The sequence below is a fragment of the Urocitellus parryii genome, chromosome 1 (assembly GCF_045843805.1).
Source record: "Urocitellus parryii isolate mUroPar1 chromosome 1, mUroPar1.hap1, whole genome shotgun sequence".
Taxonomy (NCBI): domain Eukaryota; kingdom Metazoa; phylum Chordata; class Mammalia; order Rodentia; family Sciuridae; genus Urocitellus; species Urocitellus parryii.
The window spans coordinates 221,623,834-221,646,374 of NC_135531.1; the positions used below are offsets into that span (position 1 = coordinate 221,623,834).

Here is a 22,541-nt window from a genome sequence, read left to right on the forward strand (position 1 = left end):
TGCAGAGAGGAACCTCTAAGGGCTTGAGTACATGGAAAAGGAAGTAGAGACCTTTAAGGCTGAGGAGAGGCTCAGAAGGTATTCAGGGGCCTAGGCTTCACCTAACCTAGAAGGTCGGGGTATGTAACACAGGAAAAAGGGGACACAGATACTTCAGGAAGTTCAGCTCAATTATGAAAGGCTTTAAATAACAATACTAAATAATCTGGTAAGGCACAGTGGCCCATGCCTGTAATCCTAGCCACTCGGGAGTGTCACTCAAAAGTATCACAAGTTCAAGGCCAACCTGCGCAACTTAGAGAAACCCTGTCACAAAATAAAAAATTTTAAAAAGGACTGAGACGTAGCTCAGAGATAGAGCACCCCCAGGCTCATTCCTGGAAAAGAAAAAGAAACATGAAATCTAGAGTATTCTGTTGGCAACAGTAAACCAAACAGAATTTCCAACTATGGGAGTGAAGGATCAAATGAAGTCCCCTCAGTTTATGCTGACTGTAGCAGAAGGAGGAGGACGAAAACAAGCAAACAACAACAAAGCCCACTTACCTCCACTTAGCAATTTCATGACCAGCCAAAGTTCATCTTTTACCACAAAAGAGGTGTAATAGGTCACTACGTTGGGATGGCTGCACTGACTCATGGCTTGAATTTCTTTCTGCAAAAAGAACAAAACATGACATAGTACTATGGGGCACAAAGGGGGAAGCAAAATGCAAGTGAAGCACGGTTGAACACCTGGGCAACTTGGCTATTCAAAAGCATCCAGGAGGGGCTGCCTGAGCCATGAATTCAGAGCAGTTACATAAGGGCTTACTTTCATCCTTGTCAACTGGAAAACTCAGACAGTCCACTACAAGATGCCACAGAGCCTTGTGGGTCAGCCACAGGACAAGGGAAATTCAGATCAGCATACAGCCCAAATGACCCTCCAGCCTGCTAGCAGAGAGACCTGTTTGTGGGACAAAGTTCCTTCTCCCTGAATCAAAGGCTTTGGCACAAGTGAGTCATTAGGAGATAGGAATTCTGGTGCCAGCATGAACTCTGCTGGGTCTCATCTCCTTCCTCATCCAAATGGGGACAGCAAAACTGTCTGTTTCTCAGGACTGCTGTGATGGTCAATGAGAAAGGCATGTGAAAATGCTAGAGTATCATTTCCCAAACTGTCTTCAATGATAGATATTCCCTCCAGGAAAAAAAAAAAAAAAAAAGAGGATGGGGCAGGTCAGGCAAAGTAAAATAAGCTTGGGAAACATCAGATACTATATTTCACACTAAGAGTCACAGCCTCCAAAAGTCCTGTCATAGTTTAACCCGCATTAGCACAGCAGAAAAAGAACGCTTTATGGGTCACATTTTGGAAACATCGCTTTAGAAAAAAATAAATATTTTATGTAAAGACATAAAATGACAAAGCTTTGAAATAAGACAAACACATTTTTTCTGCAGTGCTCAAATTCACGTTGCTTTTGGTATTCTGTTTCCAGGCATTGCCAGAGGACTCCCATAAAGCTGCAGTCCAATAGTTAACTCTCCATTAAAGGTACCTTCCTACCAGGGCAACTCACACTCAAGGTGCTGCCCCCAACCACAAGACCCTAAGTCATTGAAGGAACCTATTATGCACATTCATGATGACAGAAAAGTACATTTATGCATCCTATGAATATTTTCAATCATAATGAACTTCTCAAAGATTACTGATCAACATGTTCTAATATGGGCTTTTATATTTGCATATTTAATACTACCTAATCCTCAAATTACTAAGAAGATCCTGTTTGTCAGATAAGTTAACCAAAAATCCCACAACATGAAATGCATCTACATATATATATATATATATATATAATATATATACTTTACATATATGTGTATATATATATATATATATATATATATATATATATACTTTATGTGTGTGGGGGGCGTGTTTATGTAAAGTGCTTCTTACTGAAGGCAAATTCCTAAGAAATACACTGACTTTTCTATTTTCTTTTCATGATATATTTACCATTTTCCCTCTATCATTCCTTTCCCCCATTTAACTGATTACAGGTTTTCTATATCTTACACTTTTTAATTCAACAACTCCCAGCCTCTGAACAAAATATGAAACCAGAGGTCCGGTTTCCATCTGTTTCCAGTGTCATGTTCTGCTATCATGAGATGCTTCTGAAGGAGAAATGGAACACCACCTGGGACATCACTATTCTAAGTCACCAGCATCCGCTCTGTGGGGGGATGGGCCATGTGGAAAGCCTGCAGCATTAGGCAGGGTCCAGTTTAAAGAGGTGCCCCATTGTCCACAAAAATGGACTATGCAGCTTCCATGCAGGTGTGCTCTAAATTCTCAACATTTTATATTCAATGTTAGTGAATGTCTATCTTCCTAACTGCCAACTTTAAAATCATTAATCAAAATATACAATAAACAATCAATGCTTATGTGAAATGAGGTTCTTTTGCATCAAAGCAGGACTGGGTCAGAGTCTATAAAAACACACTTTTTAGCCCTTTGCATTATATGGTTGTAGTATCACCTCCTTACCCACCCAGAGTATCAGGTTCTCTGACACTGCAGTGAGCAAACTGTGAGTGTGTGAGCGTGTGTGTATTCAACTCTTTAAGATAACTGATGCATACAACTTACAAATTCTAAAAGGAGGGGAAAGAGGTGTCTCAGAGAAGGTACTCTTTCAAATACAACCACAGCAGCAGCTTAAAGGCAGATGGGAACAGGGGTGGGGAACCTGCCAATACATTTGCATCAGGCTCTATGCTCACAACCTATCCCATCCATTTGACTTCACAGCCTTCCCATGCAGGACAGCCTCTGATACCTAAGGATGAAACTTGCCTCTGGAGAAAACCTGGTCACCATGTTTTATGATACACCCCAAATTCAGGAGAGAAATACACTTAAAGGAAGAAATAGGTCCTCTATAGGATTATATAGCCCTTAGTTTACATATTAACTTTTTGTTTAATTGACTTCTAGAGAGATATAACAAAGTAAAAATTTGACCCCTGGGTCAGGCAAAAGTCATAGCCTGTGGTCAGTATACATAAGACAACACTGGTGTTGTTGAAATTACTGATGAAGTTTCTATCTCTGTGAACCAAAGTGTGTTTTATGATCTTCTCAAAATGAAGGGTTTTTTTGGGGGGAGAGAATATATGGTAAAAAAAATTATGCAATGATTTCAATTAAACATCAGCATAAATGGAAGGGAAACTGATGTGATACAGCAATTTGTATACGGGGTAAAAGCGGGAGTTCATAATCCATGTGAATCAACCGTGTAATATGATGTATTAAGAACTATGTAATGTTATGAACGACCAATAAAAAAAAAAAATTAAACAACAAGTATTATCAGCTCTGACAAATGGTGGTTCTTCTAAAGGCTCATGGGTAGAAGTAAATTCAGTATTCAAGCAGAGTTAGAATAATCAGAGAGGTCTGTATGTGACTAGACAGGAATTTCAGGTGTATCTAAATGTCACTACTCCCTCCATACTGCTTTAATCTATGGCCTATGAAGAAAAATCATGTCCTTGGATTCCTAAAACTGTACTCTTAAAAGTATACCATGTGACTCCAGAAAAAAATAAAAAATAAATACATGAATAAAAAAAAAAAAAGTAAAAATTTGAAAAATATAAACATTTCTTAAATTGAATATTCCTTTCACAAAATGATGCCCCCCTACCACCATACACACACACCCCTCAGTGTGCATGAGGCCCTAGGTACAATCTCCTATACCAAAAGGGGGGGGGGAACAGTAGTCCCCCTCTACTTCTTTTCAAAACAGTGCTAATGTTGCTATTTGAATCCTCCCTTGGTAACAGTCTATCCACTAAATTATCCAAGCTTTTCCTAATGCACTAACTTCATTTATCTGGTTAGGAAAAGATATTTATTCCCTAATATACTCATTTGTTCCTATCCTTGAAAATAACTGAAGCATTGTCCAAAGACAAACAAACTGATATGATGAAAACTTTTAAACCAGTTATTCCTACAGAAGGAATGGGTTCAAGCTCTTTTAACTAAGTCACAATCTATAGAAAAGCATAATTTGGAGCAGAGTTTCCCAAAATGGAACATGTGTACCAGTCACATGGAGAGTTTAGTAACATACAGGTTCTAATTCAATAGATGGAAAGGGGGGCCTGAGATCTGCATTCTTAACAAGCTTCCAAGTGATATTGATGCTGTGAGTCCAGGAACCAGACTTAGAATGGCACAGTGACAGACACTGAACTTTGGATAAGACAGAAAGACACTGGGGTTAAGGAAAGGTAAGAGGAAGAAACTCAGATGGCTTCCATGATGCGGGGGGGGGGGGGACAGGGGAAAAAGGGCCAGGTGGAAGAATGGCCCAAGGGCACTGTGTAGCTGAGGCCACCCTAAGGAGAGGGGAGGGAAGCCATAGTTTGACATAGGAAGATTGCAGTATTTAAGTGATTTGAATTTCATCCAAACAGACCATGGTAAAAAATTCACAGGGAAGGACAACAGAAGGTAAAAGTTGGAAGAAATCACAGAACTCTGAAATCTAGGCAACAGATCTGCCAAGACCATAGTTCAGAATCTCACGTAGTGGCTATCCTGCAAGTCCAATGAAAGAAGACAGAGCTGTCTGTCATGAAGTGCCAAACCAAGCTGCAGCACAGGATTTCATCTCTGCTCACACACCTTCAGCCAAAATGCATGGCAAGTGATATTTCATAAGAGTGGAAAAGGTGACCTAAAATGGGGCGGCCAGGACAGTGCCCTACCCATTTGCTCAAACTGAAGTGGCAGCCACAGAGACTGCTGGGCAGTGTGCCAGGAGGAGACAGGTAAAGGCCACCCACACACCGCTGCTGCAGCCGCTTGGCAAATTTTACAGACCACAACATGGTGTGGCCTCTAAGATGTTAAGGTGGATGGAGAACACAACACATATAAAGAATCCTATGCTGAAAATATGGTTTGAAGGGAAAATACCCGCCAAAATGGTGGGGGGAACTGTTTAAATAGGGTATTTATGAAAGATTTCCATCTATGGCTATGTGACTTTTGTTTTCTACCCCCCAAAATTATTCCTACATAAAGAAATAGCACCCTGGACAAGCAGGAAGTCTGATTAACAAGAATCTGATCCTCTGATCAGATTCTTAAAAACAGCTATACTCTAAGTCACAGTGGGCTCTGAAGCTTGGCTCTGCCACTGGCCTGCTGATAACCAGGCAGGTTATCCTGCCTCAGTCTTTGAGCCTCAGTTTTCCTTTCTGTAAAACAAGATTAATACTAGCAAGTGCACACAAATATTGTGAAATAAGCAAAGGGAGATCCATAAAACTCCTTGCAGAAAACCTAGCACGTAACACAAATGTTAAAAGTTAATTTTGTCTTCTATATTAATTCTCAGTTTCTTTACTTGTTGATCACTAACCTCAAGTGTCCTAAGTTCCTGTGTCTCAAGGCACAAAGAGAGACTTTGGCAGCTGCACTGCCTTCTTCTTAGAGAAAGGTCACCTGGCACACTGTTTGGCCCTGCGGGCTTAAGGACTTTCCTGTAATGCAGGGTTATGATTTTTTAGCTTCTTTTCTCTCTTAACAATGTCCCCATCTGTGTTTTCCTAGTGATTTCACCCTATGTTTAATTTATGCACCTGTCACATTCTACATATTGTGGTAAGCTGCCTCAAAGTTCTTTTAGAATAGGGAGTCTAATGTATACTTATGCAAAGGGTTTGGGGAAGAAGAAAGGAGAACTAATACAAATTTTAAAATATAAGGCTAAGTGTGGTGGTGCATGCCTGTAATCCCAGCAGCTCAGGAGTTTGAGACAGGAGGACTACATGTTCAAGGTCATCCTCAGCAATTTAGAGATACCCTAATAAGCAAGTTAATCAGATCATGTTTCAAAATTTAAAATAAAAAAAAATTTTAAATGGGCTAGGGAAGTAGCTCAGTGATAAATTTCCCTGTGTTAAATACTCAATACCTAAAAAAATAAAAATGAAAAATAAAGATATAAGGGGCCTGGAGCTGGGGCTCAGTGGCAGAATGCTTGCCTAGCAAGGGGGAGGCACTGGGTTCAATCCTTAGCACCGCAAACAAAAACAAGCAAATAAAATAAAGGCATGTGGTCCATCTAAAACTACAAAAAAAAGAGGTTTTTTTTAAATAAAATAAAGATATAAGAATCAAGACACATCTAAAAGTCTGGTTTCTTTTGTCTCTGAGATCATGAGATTTACAAAGCACTAAAAGAGATTTTATTACTGAAAGGAAAGAGTTTAAATGGATTCCGAATTCAAAATATTAAACCATATTTAACTAAATTAGCATATTTTCACAACTTACACAAATTCCATATAAATACTTCTTTATCAGATACCGGTGGCAAAAATATCCTGTTCAACCTTCCTTAAGAAATCAAACCTGTTCAAGCTCCAACATTATGTGCAGTTAAATGTAAGGAAATTCTATTCCTTACTTTATTCTAAAGCAGTGGATCTCAACCTTAGGTGCACAATGAAATCACAGGGGAACTTTAAAAAATACCAATGCCTGGGTCCTAGCCCAGGGAGGCTGACACAAATTGGTTTAGGATACAGCCGGGAATGAAAATTTTCAAAAGCTCCCAGGTGATTCTCCTGTGAAGCCAAGGCTGAGAATCACTGCCTCAAGCTAAGCATCAAGATGCATTCTTCTTCCAGTGAAGTGGGGAGAAAAACATGTACCTACCAGGCACATTTCTACATTGCAACTTAATCTAAACATATATATGTAATATATACTACATGTATGCATATATTAAAATTACTATCAAATAAAATATGAATTTCCAAATAGAAGAGAGAACCAAATACAACTTGCAATACCCTTTATCATTTAAAGAGTAGACAAGGGGGCAACCTAGTTAAATAAAAACACTTCAGAAAGTCATTCTCCAGCTTGCACTTCCATAATGTCAGCATTATTAGGAAAGGCAACTTAATCAATATTCATAAATAACTAAATACTGTAAGTAGCATGATTTAAAATAAACTTCAGTGATTTTGAATGTCAGCCAAGGAGTGGAATAAAAAGATTAACAAAACTCTTTCAAGAGCAATGTATTTTTCTGGACTGTCATTTTCAAGCATTAAAAATGTCATTGTGAGGGCTGGGGCTGTAGCTCAGCGGCAGAGCGCTTGCCTAGTATGTGTGAGGCACTGGGTTCGATCCTCAGCACCACATAAAAATAAACAAATAAAATAAAGGCATTCTGTCCATCTACAACTATAAAAAAATTTTAAATGTCATTGTGAATTTTTTAATTATAAAAACGATATACTATTTATGCAGGAAACTGGACTCTTTTAGGGAAAAAAAAAGTAAAAAAAAATGCAGAGAAAACCCTATTCAAGGAAGAGTTAGTCAAATATTATCTCTACCATTTACAAATGAACCACCAAATTTCCCTCATCACTTACCTCTATAATTATTTTCATGTGATTTGGTACCTGAGTTTATTCAAACATAGTCTAATTAGAAGCAAGAATAGAAATAGGAGATGTCTAGGTATTTTGAAAACATATCTTTTATATGGGAAACATAAATTCTGCAAGCCTTAATAAGTACTTATAGAGAGGTCTTTAAAATTAGACAGAGCTGTTGAATTGTAAAAATCTAAAGTGTCATGGCATTTGGAGGTCTGGAAAATCCCACAAAAGTAGCCAGGAAATCACAATGGTTAAACATCTACTTGATAACAAATTAAAATGTACAGACCAGAGCTTAATTGAGAGCTCTGCAAAGAGTGAGAAAACTAAACAATTTGCTAGAAAATGTAGAAGCCACCAGTATACCTACTTTCTTCCAAAGAAATGGGGGGAGGGAGGTCAAAGAATAAAATACTGAATTTTTGTTTTGGTTTTGGTGGTGTTAAAATGGAACCCAAGGCCTTACACATGCAAGGTAAGCTCTCTACTACTGAGCCACACCCCTGACCCTAAAATAGTGACACTGAAATGCTATAAGAAAACTCAGGGGGCTGGGTAGAGTGCTTGCCTTGCATATAGAAGGCACTGGGTTGGATCCTCAGCACCACATAAAAAGAAATAAAATAAAGATATTGTGTCCATCTACAACTAAAAATATTTTTAAAACCTCAGTGGTAGGGCTGGGGTTGTGGCTCAGTGGTAGAGCACTGCCTAGCATGCAAGAGGCCCTTAGTGGAAGGAAGGAAGGAAGGAAGGAAGGAAAGAAGGAAGGAAGGAAGGCAGGCTGGAAGGAAGGGAGGGAGGGAGGGAGGAAGGAAGGAAACGCAATGGTGAAGAGTCATTTTTTCAATAACATAAATATATTTATAATATATATCATTTGATGTGTGTGTGTGTGTGTGTGTGTGTGTGTGTGTGATAATTGTAGGGGGTCTGAAAATTCTGTGGGAACTATCATGGAATGGGATTCAGATACTGTCATCTACAACAGCCTTTTGATCATTTAATGAACCCTGACAGGGAGCACTTGGAAAAAGTCAAAAAGTCAAGTTGAAGATGCCATAAAAACAGAAACAGGAAAATTTTTTCTTTTCAGCCAGTCTGTATTGCTGGAGACCAAAGAGCCAACTTTCAAGACTGCTGCTGTATCTGGCTTCCTCAAGAAAGGGCTGAGAATGTGAGGGGATCTGTGTCTGTTCCTGGGCACTGCACCATGAGCCATCGGGGGTTCTGCCAGGGAACAACCCTCCCCAAACAGCAGCTGAAGGGGCAGAGACCCCTCCCACCTTCCCCTGAGCACCATGCAGTCCTTTTCAAAATAACCCAGGAAGGGACAAAAGCATTCATCTCAACCCAAACCTTTCCCATTTGTCTATGAGGATGGCACCGTCGAGGTAAAAAGAGTGAGCGTCATTAAAGGTATGTTCCGTCTGAGGGGTAAAACTGCTCTGAAAATGAGTATGTGCTGGGTCTCTGTAACTAAGAACACACAAGCTCAGAAAAGTGTCTTTTGCCATGATAATTTCTGCTGACTTAACAGCATGAGATTTAGCCCTCTTCATGAGCCATTTCTAACCAATGTATAAAAAACACTTAAAAGTAAATTCAATTATGGTATTTAATTAGTATCTGAAGAAACTAGGGTATAACTTTTAAATTTGATGTTGCAAAAAAAATGAAAATTGCTTTCTCCAAATGAATTATACATATTTCTAAGCTAATGCAACTTTAGAACTATAAAAATAAATTTGTTTTGCATATAAGTATTCATTCTCTAATTTCTTAAAAATGTTTTCATGTCTTCAAAATAGCCCAAAATTTTCCACTTCTAATCCTGCCTTCGATTGGATGATACTTAGATAAACACAAACACTAAATCACATGAAAATAATTACAAAGCTGAGTAGCAAGAAACAAACAGAACACAACTTAGTGGTTCAGACCTGAAACACTCAAAATAATACTCTATCTAGTGCAGCAGGCTTGCATTTCAGTGCTAGACCCTTAGTGTATACAGAACTACAACAAGCAGCCAAACACAGTTTGTTCCCACATATGATGAGGAATGATGTGAGATATGAGTAAATGATTTACTAATTTGAACATTCTTAAGATCAAAAAGAATGGAAGAATAATCTCATAGTGCTCAGCAATAAAGAAGGCATACTTATTATACTATTTGTGGTCAACTTAAGGTGGAAGCTTTTTAACCAGTATAATCTTTCTACAGAAAAAAAAAAAAAAACACAAGATTTGCAAGGTTTATTCATTTGTTGTTATTGTTGTTTTCCTTTCAATCTCAATTGAAAGGAAAAGAGGGGCAAAGTTTCTGCCTGGAGGATCTGCTTAGAGGCCCCCAAATATTATAAGTTCATTTAAAAGGGATAGGAGAACCCTGTGTCAGGTCATGGTTAGGAGATAACTATTCCCTTCAAATGATCATGAAACCAGGGAAGTATCTAGAGCCTTATTTTCCAAAATAACCTACAAATCATAGCTAATCCATCCATTCCTCTAAGGGAGGGTAGGAGGGCAGGCAGATGGAGAGGAAGGGAGGAAGGGAGGGAGGGAGGGAGGGAAGGAGGAAGGGCTGGCACAGCAGGTGAGAGAGAAAAGAGAAATAACAGCAGAAAGCAAAATGAGGGCAGTGGCTTTGTTCCGAGGGAAAAAATGCTTGATGTATCTATACATCCCTTTAGAGAGATACAGCAAGATACCTTTAAAAAGATGATGGGGGAAGAGAGGGCAAATGCCAGAATGCATCCAGTTCAAGGCAACTCGACGACTGAGGAATTCTTTCACTATGTACACAGAAGAAAGGTCAGCACACTGTGCACCCTGTCTTTGACTTACAAGGTTATTCCCATACTACAATACCACAGTGACTTGACTCTATCCTAAATTATCAAGCATGACTTGATAGTAACGTGTAATTTTGCTCAAGTGAACTTAAAAACAGATTTTCAAATATGCACAATCATAGAACGTTGGTGAGAAAAAATAAAATTTGGCCATAATTCCTCATTGAGAAAACAGGGACTGAAGTCCTTGGCAGGAGTTCTGTGGGGAGTCAGGAAAGCAGATCCCGACCCAGGGAGAATCTTCCCTCTGCCTTCAAGCCCAGCACTCATGGCTTCATAGAGTCACTATTTCTTTGAAATGACTTTGTTCGCATCTGTCATCCATTACAACTAAAATATTTTAATGATCATTACATAATTTCTTAATAATCACAACTATATTTTTGGCCTTCTTTCTTTCTTCTCACTTCTTTTCTTCTCCTTCTTCCTTTTTCTTTTCTTTTCTTTCTTTCCTTCTTTTTTTTTTAAAGAAAATAATACTCTGCCTGGCCCCTGGGCTGTGATTTCTCCCATAAGTATATAAGTACAGTTCTCCTACCTCTAACACTGTAAGGTTTTAATGGTGTTGATGTATGTGTAAAGATGCGAGATTGAAGCTGAGTTTTCTGTGACTAGGAACCAAAGACACACTGAACGTATGAGAACTCAAGTCTAGAGAAAAAGGCCAAGAGGGATATGGTTAAAGCCTAAGAGCCATAAGGTAAGTAAGGAGATGAACCAAAATGTTCATCAATCCCTGGATAAATCAAGGAGAGCACCCTAAAGGCTGGGGAGAGTGTGTTTTAGGGTAAATCAAAAGAAGGATTATGTCATATCTATGGCATTTACTTTGGCACCCATTAAGAGAGGCTAAAAAGACAGATGACTTCAAAAAGGACTGATTGTCTACTCATGGAGTGAATTTCAAGGAAATCACGTGTGCTCTAGGGTAGCACCCTTAACATTTGAGACTGACCACAAACACGAGAACCAAGCTCTTTCTAGAAACCTCAAGCAAGGCCATCTTTACATAGAATATATTAGTCTGCAAGATAGTAGGTCAGACCCATTTAGCAAGTCTTAAATTCCTATTGGAAAGCAAGGACCTCCCCCCCCATTCAGTGGGAGACATACTGGAGAGCAGTAATATGTCCACTAACCTGCTAAACTATTACTAGGTAAATAGTAGAGAAGGGGGCAGAAAAATATCTGTACCTCAAAAATATCATCAATCAGGCCAGCATAATGGCACATGCCTAAAACCCCAGCTACTCGTGAGGCAGGAGGATCACAAGTTCAAGGCCAGCCAGGGGAAGTTAGTGAGACTCTGACTCAAAATACAAAATAAAAAGGGATGGGAATGGACTCAGTAGTGTAAAGCCCTAGTGTTGCAAAAAGTCAAAAATAAAAAATAAATGTCTTGAGGGGCATGGTGGCACACACCTGTAATCCCACCTACTCAGGAGGCTGAGGCAGGAGGATCCTGAGTTCAAAGCTAACCTCAGTAAAAGCAAGGCACTAAGCAACTCAGTGAGACCCTGTGTCTAAATAAAATATAAAATAGAGCTGGGCATATGGTTCAGTGGTCGAGTGCCCCTGAGTTCAATGGCTGGTACCCCCCCCAAAAAATTTAAAATAATAAATAAATGAATAATAAATATCTTGCCAACATAAAAGTTTAGATACTCATTTACTAGTCCGTGGGCTCCTCAAAGGATAGAGACTCTCTTTGTTTCCAATCACTGAGCTCAATGTCTAGCATGTAGTAGGGTTTAATAATTATGGTGTTAATAAGTTCCGGCTCTAAAACTATAAATATCTACTAAAGAGTGTTAGGATAATTATAAAATTAGTCATTTATTCCACAGTGGGATTGACAAAAGTGGGAATAACAACAAATATAGGATTAACAAATCTCAGAAATTATCAGTGCATCTGTGCTGGGTAATCAGGAGTATATAAAATAACCAGCAAAACCCCATTAACCAGATCATTTCACCCCAAGAGATTAGGATCAGCTGAGGGCCAAATTCCACAACACAAGAAAATTCAAAAGAATGTATAGAAAAAGCATTTGTTTAGATTAATTGAATGCTACTCAAATCATGCCAATAAAAACATTTATTCTAGGAGTGCTCTATCCTAATCGCTGTTAAAGGCAGTTTTTAGTGAGTATACAACCATGCACTCCCACATAAGCACTCCAAACTTATCCCTAAGCACAAAATAGAAATTCCACATCTGCCAAATAAATAAACAAATGTATCTTAGATACATAACTACCTTGCTTTTGAGAAATGTTACTCAACAGTCTCAGCTTAAATCACCAATTATTTAACTTTTCTTTTCCTCCCTTCAATTCTCAGAGAAGCGGGCACTGCAATTAGCACTTTGTTTCAGAAACAAGGAAGACTTGGATCTTTCTTCAGCAAAATGTGGAAAGGACCCCAGGACCACAGGAACATGTGCTGACGGCCTGCTGACAAAAAGAAGCAGGCTAAGGCCAAGTATCCAAAACTATTGTATGGTATCACACCTGGCCTCTGGACAAAGAAGGTGGGGACAGGGCAGGGAATGGGAGATCAGGACAGAGGGGCTGGGGTGAGTAGGGATGAGGCAGGGATTGGGGGTTGGGAGGTGACACTTGCATCAAAAGAGGCAGTTGCCCCAACAGCCAGCAAATAGTTGATAATTGTGACTTCTATGACATAACACTTTCACAAAATAAAGACCCAGTGGCCATTGTTTCTTCGAAGAACAATGGTTTCCAGTTAACTCATGGCACAGTCTGTGAGATGATGCAGTGCACTGACCTGTATATAACACGCACCCGTGGATTTAAAGGATTATTAGGATGCCGGATGTCCAAACACTGTCAAAATGTGAACCCACAGAAATAATAAAAGTGCAAGCAACAGCAGTATTAGAAGTTGAAAGAATGACAGCAACTTTGCTCCACAGGATCTCATGTGTCAATAAACTAGACCACAAAAGTCTGGCAACCTTAGAAAGACTATACTATAAGTTCTCTTTCTCTTTGTTTGAAAAGGACTTAGGAGTAGTACATCCTTAAGAAACAAAACCCATTCTTCTCTAAATATATCAAGACAGCAAAAGGTCAAATGTTCAAGGTTAAGGAAAGATCAAAGTAATAAATTTATTAGGTTTAGTATCCTTTTCTCATGAAAAATAAATAACAATGCATACACACTATATTATAACTGGGCATCATTGGGAGAATAAAAAGAATGAGAGAAATAAATTAACCATTGCTAATAGGCAAACTCATAAATCAGACTAATGGAGCTAAGCATATAGTCATAAAAATACCAGTCTCACACAGCCGGCTATGTTACGAGTACCTTCAAATGATACTGCTATAACTGGCCCCAGGAAAACCGGGAACAGGACTGGAATGATCATCTCCCTGCTGACCTCTGCTTGGACCCTTACATGGCCCCCATGCCCAGCAGCCAACTGCTGATGAAAATGTGGAGGTTGTGGGCAACTGAGGACTTAACAAATCAGAGACCAGAGCATCTATCTGGCCTAGGAGGCTGGTTCCAGGACCACGGGGTACACACAAGTGCACAAGAACTTTCAACATATTCCACAGAAATATTCTGCCAATAGCTGGGACCTCCAACACAGCACCCCCAAAACACAAACATCAGGTGCTATTTCTTGATATAGCTAAACAGTGCATAAGTTTAATGCATACTCCAATACTCCAAACTTTAAAAAAAAAAAAAAAGGTAATGTACATTTATGTGCAGCCACAGAATCTGAGGACTCTTAAAGGCATTTTAGAGATCTTCCAATTCAGTTCTTTTAAAACAACCCAGAGCTCTTAAAGTTAAAAACAAGTTAGTGACAGAAGCAGGACCCAACTCTCCCCAAAATGTTTTCAATGCTTTTTCCACTTAGGGGAAGTGACCTTGAAAACTGGTTAGATAACAAAGTTACAATTTTATTGGTCACCATAATAATAAGAAATAGACAAGCGTGCAAGGTAGCAATTTCCATAAGAGCAGAGCACAGCTGAAATTTTAAGAGCTAAAGTCTTAAATGTATGTGGGCTTTTAAAATTAACAATGAATTGTGGAAGCCGTAGCTTTCATCTAAGTTTTGGCCAGCAATCACCCCCAGCGAAATCTATGCATTATTGTAGCCTAATTTAAAATGGAAGGCCAAACAGATCTGGAAAAGTACAGCTTCATCCTTGTGCTTAATTTATACTATAGTGTACTGTAATTAAGCCCGAAATAAAAGCTATATTCTGAGTAAAGACAAAAAGCTCTTGTTAATGACATTCCATTCCCAATGCAGACTATAACAAAAGGCTTCTTTATTTGGAGCCAACCGTCATTATACTTTGTAGCTTGTATGGAGCTATTGGACTAATATTTGTACTGGGATTAGTGTTGGGATAACCAATCAGTTAACTCCTCCACCTCAGTTTTCTATTATCCTCAAACAAATGGCCAAAAGGAAAAAAAGAAAAAGAAAAAAAGAAAATTGGCAGGCAGAACGACAACTATATTTATGAGATTAAACTCTCAAACCCTTCACAGTTTGCTGGGCAACTAATAACCATTTGCCAAGCTGTTCATTTAATAATGAGTCAGTTAAGCCAAAAGCAAAGCAAATGTTCCTCAACCAACCGATGCTCCTACAGTCACACACACACCAAAAAGCTCCAATTAGTTAAGCAACATCCTTCGTCCCGAATAAAAAAATGCAAGTTACCATGTCAGAAAAACAAATTCCTGCCATCAACCAAATGCAAGCTGCCATGCATTGTTTTAAACATCTTTAATTTGTATGTGATTTTGTAATTTCTGAAAACCAAAAGGACTAAGAAATATTTGGGGGAGTAACTCCTATGTGTGCCATACACTCTAGAGGGAGGGCCAGAAGCTCATCATCCAACTCTGCAGTCTGAAATCAAGTGACTTCAGGCATCCTACAGAATATGCTCTCTTGATGCATAAAATAGAGTGTCAACACGTGAGACCACTAGGATTACACAAACTGAGCAAAATGCTGTTTGTCAAAAGCAAAGTAAGGTGAACATTAGATGACACAATAATAGAGCAAGGAAGTTAATAAGGGGAGCAGGGGAGCGGTGAGGGCTGCTTCCTAAGAAATATAGGTGTCAAGATACAAGATGACACCAACCCACTCTGATCTCCTCCCAACCAACTCCGAACACCCATGGGTTAGGAAAGTGCAGCAGCAGACACCCCTTCTCTTGTACTTACTAATAGTTCATCCATACTGGTCTGGCATTTTTCCAAGTTGATCCGCTTTATTGCTACACGTTCTTGCCTGGGCTTGCATAGGGCAGCCTGAACCACAGCAGTAGCTCCACTGCCTGAAAAGGAAAAAACAAAAAACAAAAAGCAACATCAGCTATCATACGGTACAATACGGTACACTGTCCAGCTACTATTTGTGACACTTTCAAAAATAAATATCTATTTTTTTTTAATCTTCTAGTCAAGGAATTAAAAATGTTACCATTTGTTATGTTAGGTTCTAAAGTAATTATCTGGAGAGGGAAAAGGAAAATCTATGTTTCTACACAATGGATGACTGAAGACACTGTCACAAAGGATATGAGCATCCACATCATTTCCCTGCACGGGAAGACATTACTGTGCTCAAGTCCTGATATTTTCTAACTGCAGTGCTTTGCAGTAGCTTAGGCTCTTCTTCCACTTCAGCCCAAACCAAACCACTCCAGCCTGAGCTACTTCAGGACTTCCATAAGGCACTGGGTCAACCTATCTGTGCTGAACACTCCTGGAGCTTATTCCTTCAGCGTTTACTCTACAATAAGAAAAACGGGATCAGCCCCAGTGTTCTCGTGTCAACAGCACAACTTTCAAGAATGCCAAGCAAAACAATGCAAATGTGTGATCACAGCAGCTTTAGGCATTCATGTGAATCTCCTATTTCTAAGGTTTCTTGATCCTTAGATGACACACTCAAATTCCTAAGAGACAGTCATGTCATTATCCATATTTTATAAGAGTAAAATGTAGAAGTGTAATGATTGGTGGCAGAGCACAAAGAGCTCCTAATTGGATTTCTATTCCACAGGGGCAAAAAAGCCCCCCGGTTAAGGCATCTTGATTCTACAAATAATACCAAAAATGTATTCTAATCACATAAATCCTCTAGCACTGCAAGACGCCAAGTAAAAGAAATAGCATCTTCTGGCCTTCCTCAGCTCTAACCCCCTTCAAAGTACAAGCTACATCCCCATCCCACAAGGGCTTCTCAACTTCAAATGGGGTTTCATCCTGAAAAACCCACTCTAAATGGAACATACCATGTAAAAAATGCATTGAGTACATCTAACTTCCAAACATCATGGCTTAGGAACACAGCACGCTGTGGAGTGCCGGTGCAAACCTCTCTAAAGGATTTCTTCAGGAAACAATTCTCAGATGAGTCATTGGTTATCATTAAAAAAGAGAAAGGGGGTCATTGGCCATAAAGAAGACAGCTGGGGGGGGGGGGTTAGCTTCCTCAGTACATGTAATAAAAAGGCATGGTGCTTTGTAGTGCAAAGCAAGGCAGTCTGCCACCCCAAAGACGCGCCCAAATGAGTGTTTGAGGTTGAGAGCTCCACCCTTTCTTCCTCCCTGTTGTTTCCTCATTCAGCTCTGACCCCCTTCACTCTCATGCTCCAAAGCCAGGTCTTAGTTCCAACACTCATATTTTAGCGAAGCACAATCTGTGTTCCCCAGGAAGAAGATTCCCTTGTCCTGACCACCCACCTTACTCATGAAAGTCACCTTACAACTGGACATTTTTAGCATTAGTCTCAGTTTATATGTGAGAAAACTGGGACTCAGAAAATGTGCCCAAGGCCCCTCAGCTAATATGCACCTGAGCTGGGATTTTACTTTTTTTCCTATTTCCCAAAAGCTAGAGTATACCCTTCCCTTCCTCACTTGTTTTGACCTTGCCTGGAAGATGTTTTGTTTGGTCCTAAACTGTTCAACAAGAGAGAACCAACCTGGAGGGAAGGGTCATGTGAGCTCACTCTCCAGGCCCCCGCTGGAAGAGAGTGTTATCTTTAGAAGTTGTTGCAGAGGCCCTCCCTTTCTCTCCCTGACCCCGATGCTCCGTCAGCAGCTACTCAAAGAGTCCTACCAGGTTGGCTTCATCGGCCCTGCAGATCACATCCTGCTGGGTTCCATCCAGAATCCTCCAGACACCAGAGCCAAACACTACAAAGATCCCTGGTGATAGCAAAGTATATTTTATAGTCTCACGGAGGGGAGGTGCAGAGACAGTGCTACAGCTGGTTAGCACTGGACCTGGTACCCAGCAGAGAAACCAACAAACAGCTTTAACTAGCTGCTGATGGGAAGCCATTTCTGGCTCTACCTGCTGTAAATATCCCCCAACCCTACTCCTTCATCCTTAATCCACAGGCAAGAATATTTTCAAGTCAGAGGAGCTGAAGAACAAAAGAGAGAGAGAGAGGGAGAGAGAGAGAGAGAGAGAGAGAGAGAGAGAGAGAGAGAGAGAGAGAGAGAGAGAGAGAACCAACTCCCAGAAAACATGAAATGGGTATTTGTAATGGGGAACCTCTCACAGTCAAGTCCTTGATTATAAAATTTTCCGACTTCCATTAACACGTTCGAGAATACAGACACAAATAAGAAGTCTACAAAGCCAGCAGGAGTAGTGGGGGAAGAAACATCTTTTATTAGAGCTTTAGAACCAGAGAATTGTTATGCTTCACAATTACAGCTGACTAAAGAACAACTGGCTCTCATCTCAAGACAGAGCAAATGTGAAGCTTCATGACCTGAGGTCACTGTCACAGCATGAATGGATTTCATCATTCATTGAACACTCTGGGAGAGTCCACCCTGAATCCAGAGATGTCCTTCAGCAAGAGCCATGGAGAACAAAGTTAGAGTCCAACCCCTCACATTATGAATGAGGAAACAGAGTCTGGAGAAGATCAAGGATTTTGTGGAGATTTTTAAGGGGCAGTAATTGAAAAACAGGATTAGGACCCCAGAACAAGACACCCTTAATTCCTTGTCTACCACTACCTGCACCCGGCTGGTGACTTTTCAGATTGCCAGTCAGGATTCATTGATCAGGAAAGCAATTTACTGGTGATGGAAACCAGCACTTTATGAAAGAAAGCATCAGAATGCACCTTACATAATAAGGGCAAGAACTACTTTATTAAACTTTGGTTTCAGTTATATCCAAGCTGCACCACGACATGCATTGTTGTGAGTCATGATCAAAAACTGGAAACTTGCTGTATTACATTAAGATACTCAGGATTAGAGTAAAGCATGCTTTGGAAGGAGAAGCGGAAGTGACCTAACTGCATAATTCCTAAGGACATTTAGAAATGATATGAGCAGAGTTTTGCTCTAAGATTTTCATATGCTTTGTTGATTAGTTTAACAGGAAGTTAAAAAAGCCTGTAAATCCAGCGATTAGACAAGCATTAGCAATGTGAGGTAAAATAGTAGTAACTAAATGTTAAACAGCAATTTGTCTTTATTTTGAACAATATATATATATGTTTTCAATTAGGTATCATTCACTGTTTAGGGAATAAGGAGCTCTGAACATTTCAGGAATTTCTCAGCTTATCCTGACTCCCATTTCAAATAAAATAAATCATTCTATAGGATTATGCCCAAACTAAAAGAGTATGGCTGTCCAAATTTTCAAACACTATTTAAAGTCCCTCTATCTCGATTCATTTGGGTAAGTAATTCCAGATTAAAAACAGCTGCTTACAAGTTTCAGCTAGTAGTCATGTCAAGGGCAATCAGAGGTGAGAGATTCCTTGAGTTCATTACCAAGATACAGACTCTTCTTTGAGTAGACACATCTCTTCTCATTTCCCTTTTTTTTTTTTTTTTTTTTTTGCTGCTGGCAGTATTAAGGTAAATCACCAGAAAATTGCATAGTTGCATTTCACACTTTGAGTTATCAGAAGAAATATTGCATTAAAAGATAAGAAACTAACACAAAGAACTTCAGTATTTCTTTCCTAAAAATCACTACTATTGCTAACGACAATCTAGACATTGTTCAAAGTTCCTCCTTCCATGACCCACGCAATGAATTCCTCCTTGTATTTAGTTCTAAGGCAAAAAGATCCCCTTCCCAAATAACTTAATAGATAATGAGAAATATGTAGTAGCATCATGTTTTCCTTTTTTGTCCTGACAGAAAGCTCAGACCTAAATTCCATGCTTAATAATAGCAATTATCCTTAGCCCAGATTTCCTGTGACTTCTCCTTGCCCTCTTCATTATCTGGCCTCTATTCTTCATGCTTAATTTAGTGGTACTGCCACTATTCAAACAATCTTCCTGGAGTCTACCAAAGTTACACCTTCTTGAAACATTACTACTGGTCACTTAATGTGAAGAAAAGACTTGTGGCTTAACAGCCCCAAGAAAACTACAGGCACAAAAAAAAAAAAAGATGTTTGCCTGAATTATTTCATCAATGAACAGTAATTAAAACTCTACCACGTGGCAGGCGGCAATTCACAAGTAATAAAGGTCCAAAGGTGCCTGCTCCTGTTACAAGTACAAGATCCTTTTATAAGATCGTTTCCTATATAGCAATTAAGAACAATGACTAGAAAGCTCCTGTGGACTGAACGTTTGTGTTCCCCTAAAATTCACATGTTGAAGCCCTGCTAGGGTTTAAATATGGGGTGTCCCCAAAAGCTCATGTTAGATAATGCAGGAATGTCCGGAAGTACAGTGATTAGATTATAAGCTGTAATCTAATTAGTGGATTAATTGATTAATAACTGAATTACTGGGTGGTAACTGAAGACAGGTGAAGCATGGTTAGAGGAATTAGGCCACTGGGGGCGTGCCCTTGGGGATTATATATCTTGTTTCTGGCTCCTTACACTCAGTGCATCCCATTAGCCATGAGAGAAGCAATGGACCTCCACCATGCCCTTCCACCATGATGTTCTGCCTCACTTGGGCCCAGAGCAATGAGTCAACTGACCACAGACTGAACCTCTGAAACCATGAACTCAAATAAATCTTTCCTTCTCTAAGTTTTTCCTTTTTTTTTGGGGGGGGGGTTACTGGGGATTGAACTCAGGGGCACTCGACCACTCAGCCACATCTTCAGCCCTATTTTTCATTTTATTAGAGACAGGGTCTCAGTGAGCTGGTTAGCACATTGCTAAGGCTGGCTTTGAACTCTCAATCCTCCTGTCTCAGCCTCCTGAGCGGCTGGGATTGTAGGTGTGTACCACCACACTGGGCTCTAAGTTGTTCTTGTCAGGTATTTTGGTCACAGCAATGAAAAGGTGACTAACACAAGCCCCACCCCACTCCCAATGTGACTGTAGAGATTGGGCCTTTGTGAAGGTAAGGAAGATTAAACAAGGTAGAGGGTCAGTATCATTATTAGAAGAGATAACAGAGAATTCTCTTTTCCTCGATTCCCTTTCCATGTAAGTACTGGAGAGAAGGTGCCCATCTGTGAGCCTGGAAGAGTCCTCACAAAAAAATGAGTTAGACACAACTTGATCTGGACTTCCCAGGCTCCAGAGCTGTGGAATTAAATTTTGACTGTTGAAGCCACCCAGTCTCTGGTATTTTGTTATGGCATCCCCCGCAGACTAATACAAAAAGCCTTTCAACATCTAAGTCACTCTCCCCAACGAACATGTAGTGTAAATAATGCAATACTAAATACAAGAGGCAAGACTCAACTGAAGGGCCTCTGCCAGGACATTGTAGAACTCCCACCTATGGGAAGAATTCTCATCTATGGTATTAATGAACTTCAGCTCTCCTTAATGGGCATAATAAAATCCACCTATGTGGCTTAATAGCCTAATGTGTTTCACATCCTTTGAAAACATCAATTCGATGAACACGAGGCTCTCCCTGGGACTCACTGCTCCATCTGTAACATGAAAGAGGGAAATAGCATCGTTTATATGGTACCCAAGGGACAAGAGGGCATAGCAGGCTTAGCACCAAGAAGATTCTGTTAGCTTTAAAGGAAGGAAAGGAGAGCTAAATTTGGAAAGCAAGAGACTAAATGATTTCTGACATCTGATACAGCATGTTAAGAATTTAAAATAAAAAAGAAACCAGAGAATTCAGGAACAGTTATGAACTAATATTCTATAGCAAAACTTCTGGCTTATAATATACTTTAAAATATAACCTAAATAATGATTTTTAAACCATATTTGTCCACCCAAATGCACGAATTTATATGCAGCCCTACCACACACTAACTACTTAACTTTAATAAGTTACTTGATTTCCCCACATCTTAGTTTCTACATCTGTAAGATGACAATAATAGTACCTAGCTCATAGGATGGTTCTGAATCAAATGAGGTAACATGTGGGAACCCCCTGGAACTGTGCCTAGTACACAGTAAACACTAATTGAATCTTAGATAGTACTGCTTCTTAAGGAAATCTCTCCAGGTCAACTGGCTTCCTGTCAACTTGACATTTTAATGTTACATAGCATTTCATAATATTAATACACTATAATTTATTTAGCCCTTTTTGTGTTGATGAGTATTCTCTTTATTTCCAGTTTCCCCCCCCCCACCAAATGTTTCAATGTTGAAGCAGTAGGATCACAAGTTTGAGGCCAATCTGGGCAATTAAAAAAGGGTTGGAGGTGTAGCTCAGTGACAGAACACTTGCTTCACATACACAAGGCTCTGGTTCAACATCCAGAACTGAAATCAATCAATCTCTTTCTCTTTCTCTTTCTCTCTCTCTCTCTCTCTCTCTCTCTCTCTCTCTCTCTCTCTCTCTCTCTCTCACACACACACACACACACACACACACACACACACACTCTCCTTAATCCATAAAAGATGTTCTTTAGGTTAAAATGGGATGTAGTCAATTGTCTAACAACTCCTTTCCATAAATAGCAAGATTTTTTAAAAGGCATTACATCAGCTTTTGACCTTCATGATGGCCCGGGGAAAGAGGTTCTATCATCACGTCCTACTTACATGAGGAGAACCAAGCCAAAATTTTAATATGAGCTTGACCGTCTCGTAGAACATGAAAGGAATCCTTCATTATGCTCACCTGTGCTTTGCCAATAAACAGAGTCCTGTGCACTATCAGGCTTTCTTTAAAGAGAGGCTGGCTGGTGGTGTGTAGTAAACACAACAAATGG

At 39.6% G+C, this 22,541-nt stretch overlaps 1 protein-coding gene across 1 annotated transcript in view; it reads right to left on the bottom strand.

Annotated features, from left to right (window-relative positions):
* Window positions 1-22,541, bottom strand: part of Stk39 (serine/threonine kinase 39) — a 269,628-nt gene that overhangs the window by 195,130 nt on the left and 51,957 nt on the right. The window contains exons 2-3 of the mRNA XM_026389549.2: window positions 15,593-15,705; window positions 547-655 (exon numbers count right to left, since the gene is read on the bottom strand). Of these exons, the coding sequence (XP_026245334.2) occupies window positions 547-655; window positions 15,593-15,705 (222 nt within the window). The remainder of the gene's footprint in view (window positions 1-546; window positions 656-15,592; window positions 15,706-22,541) is intronic.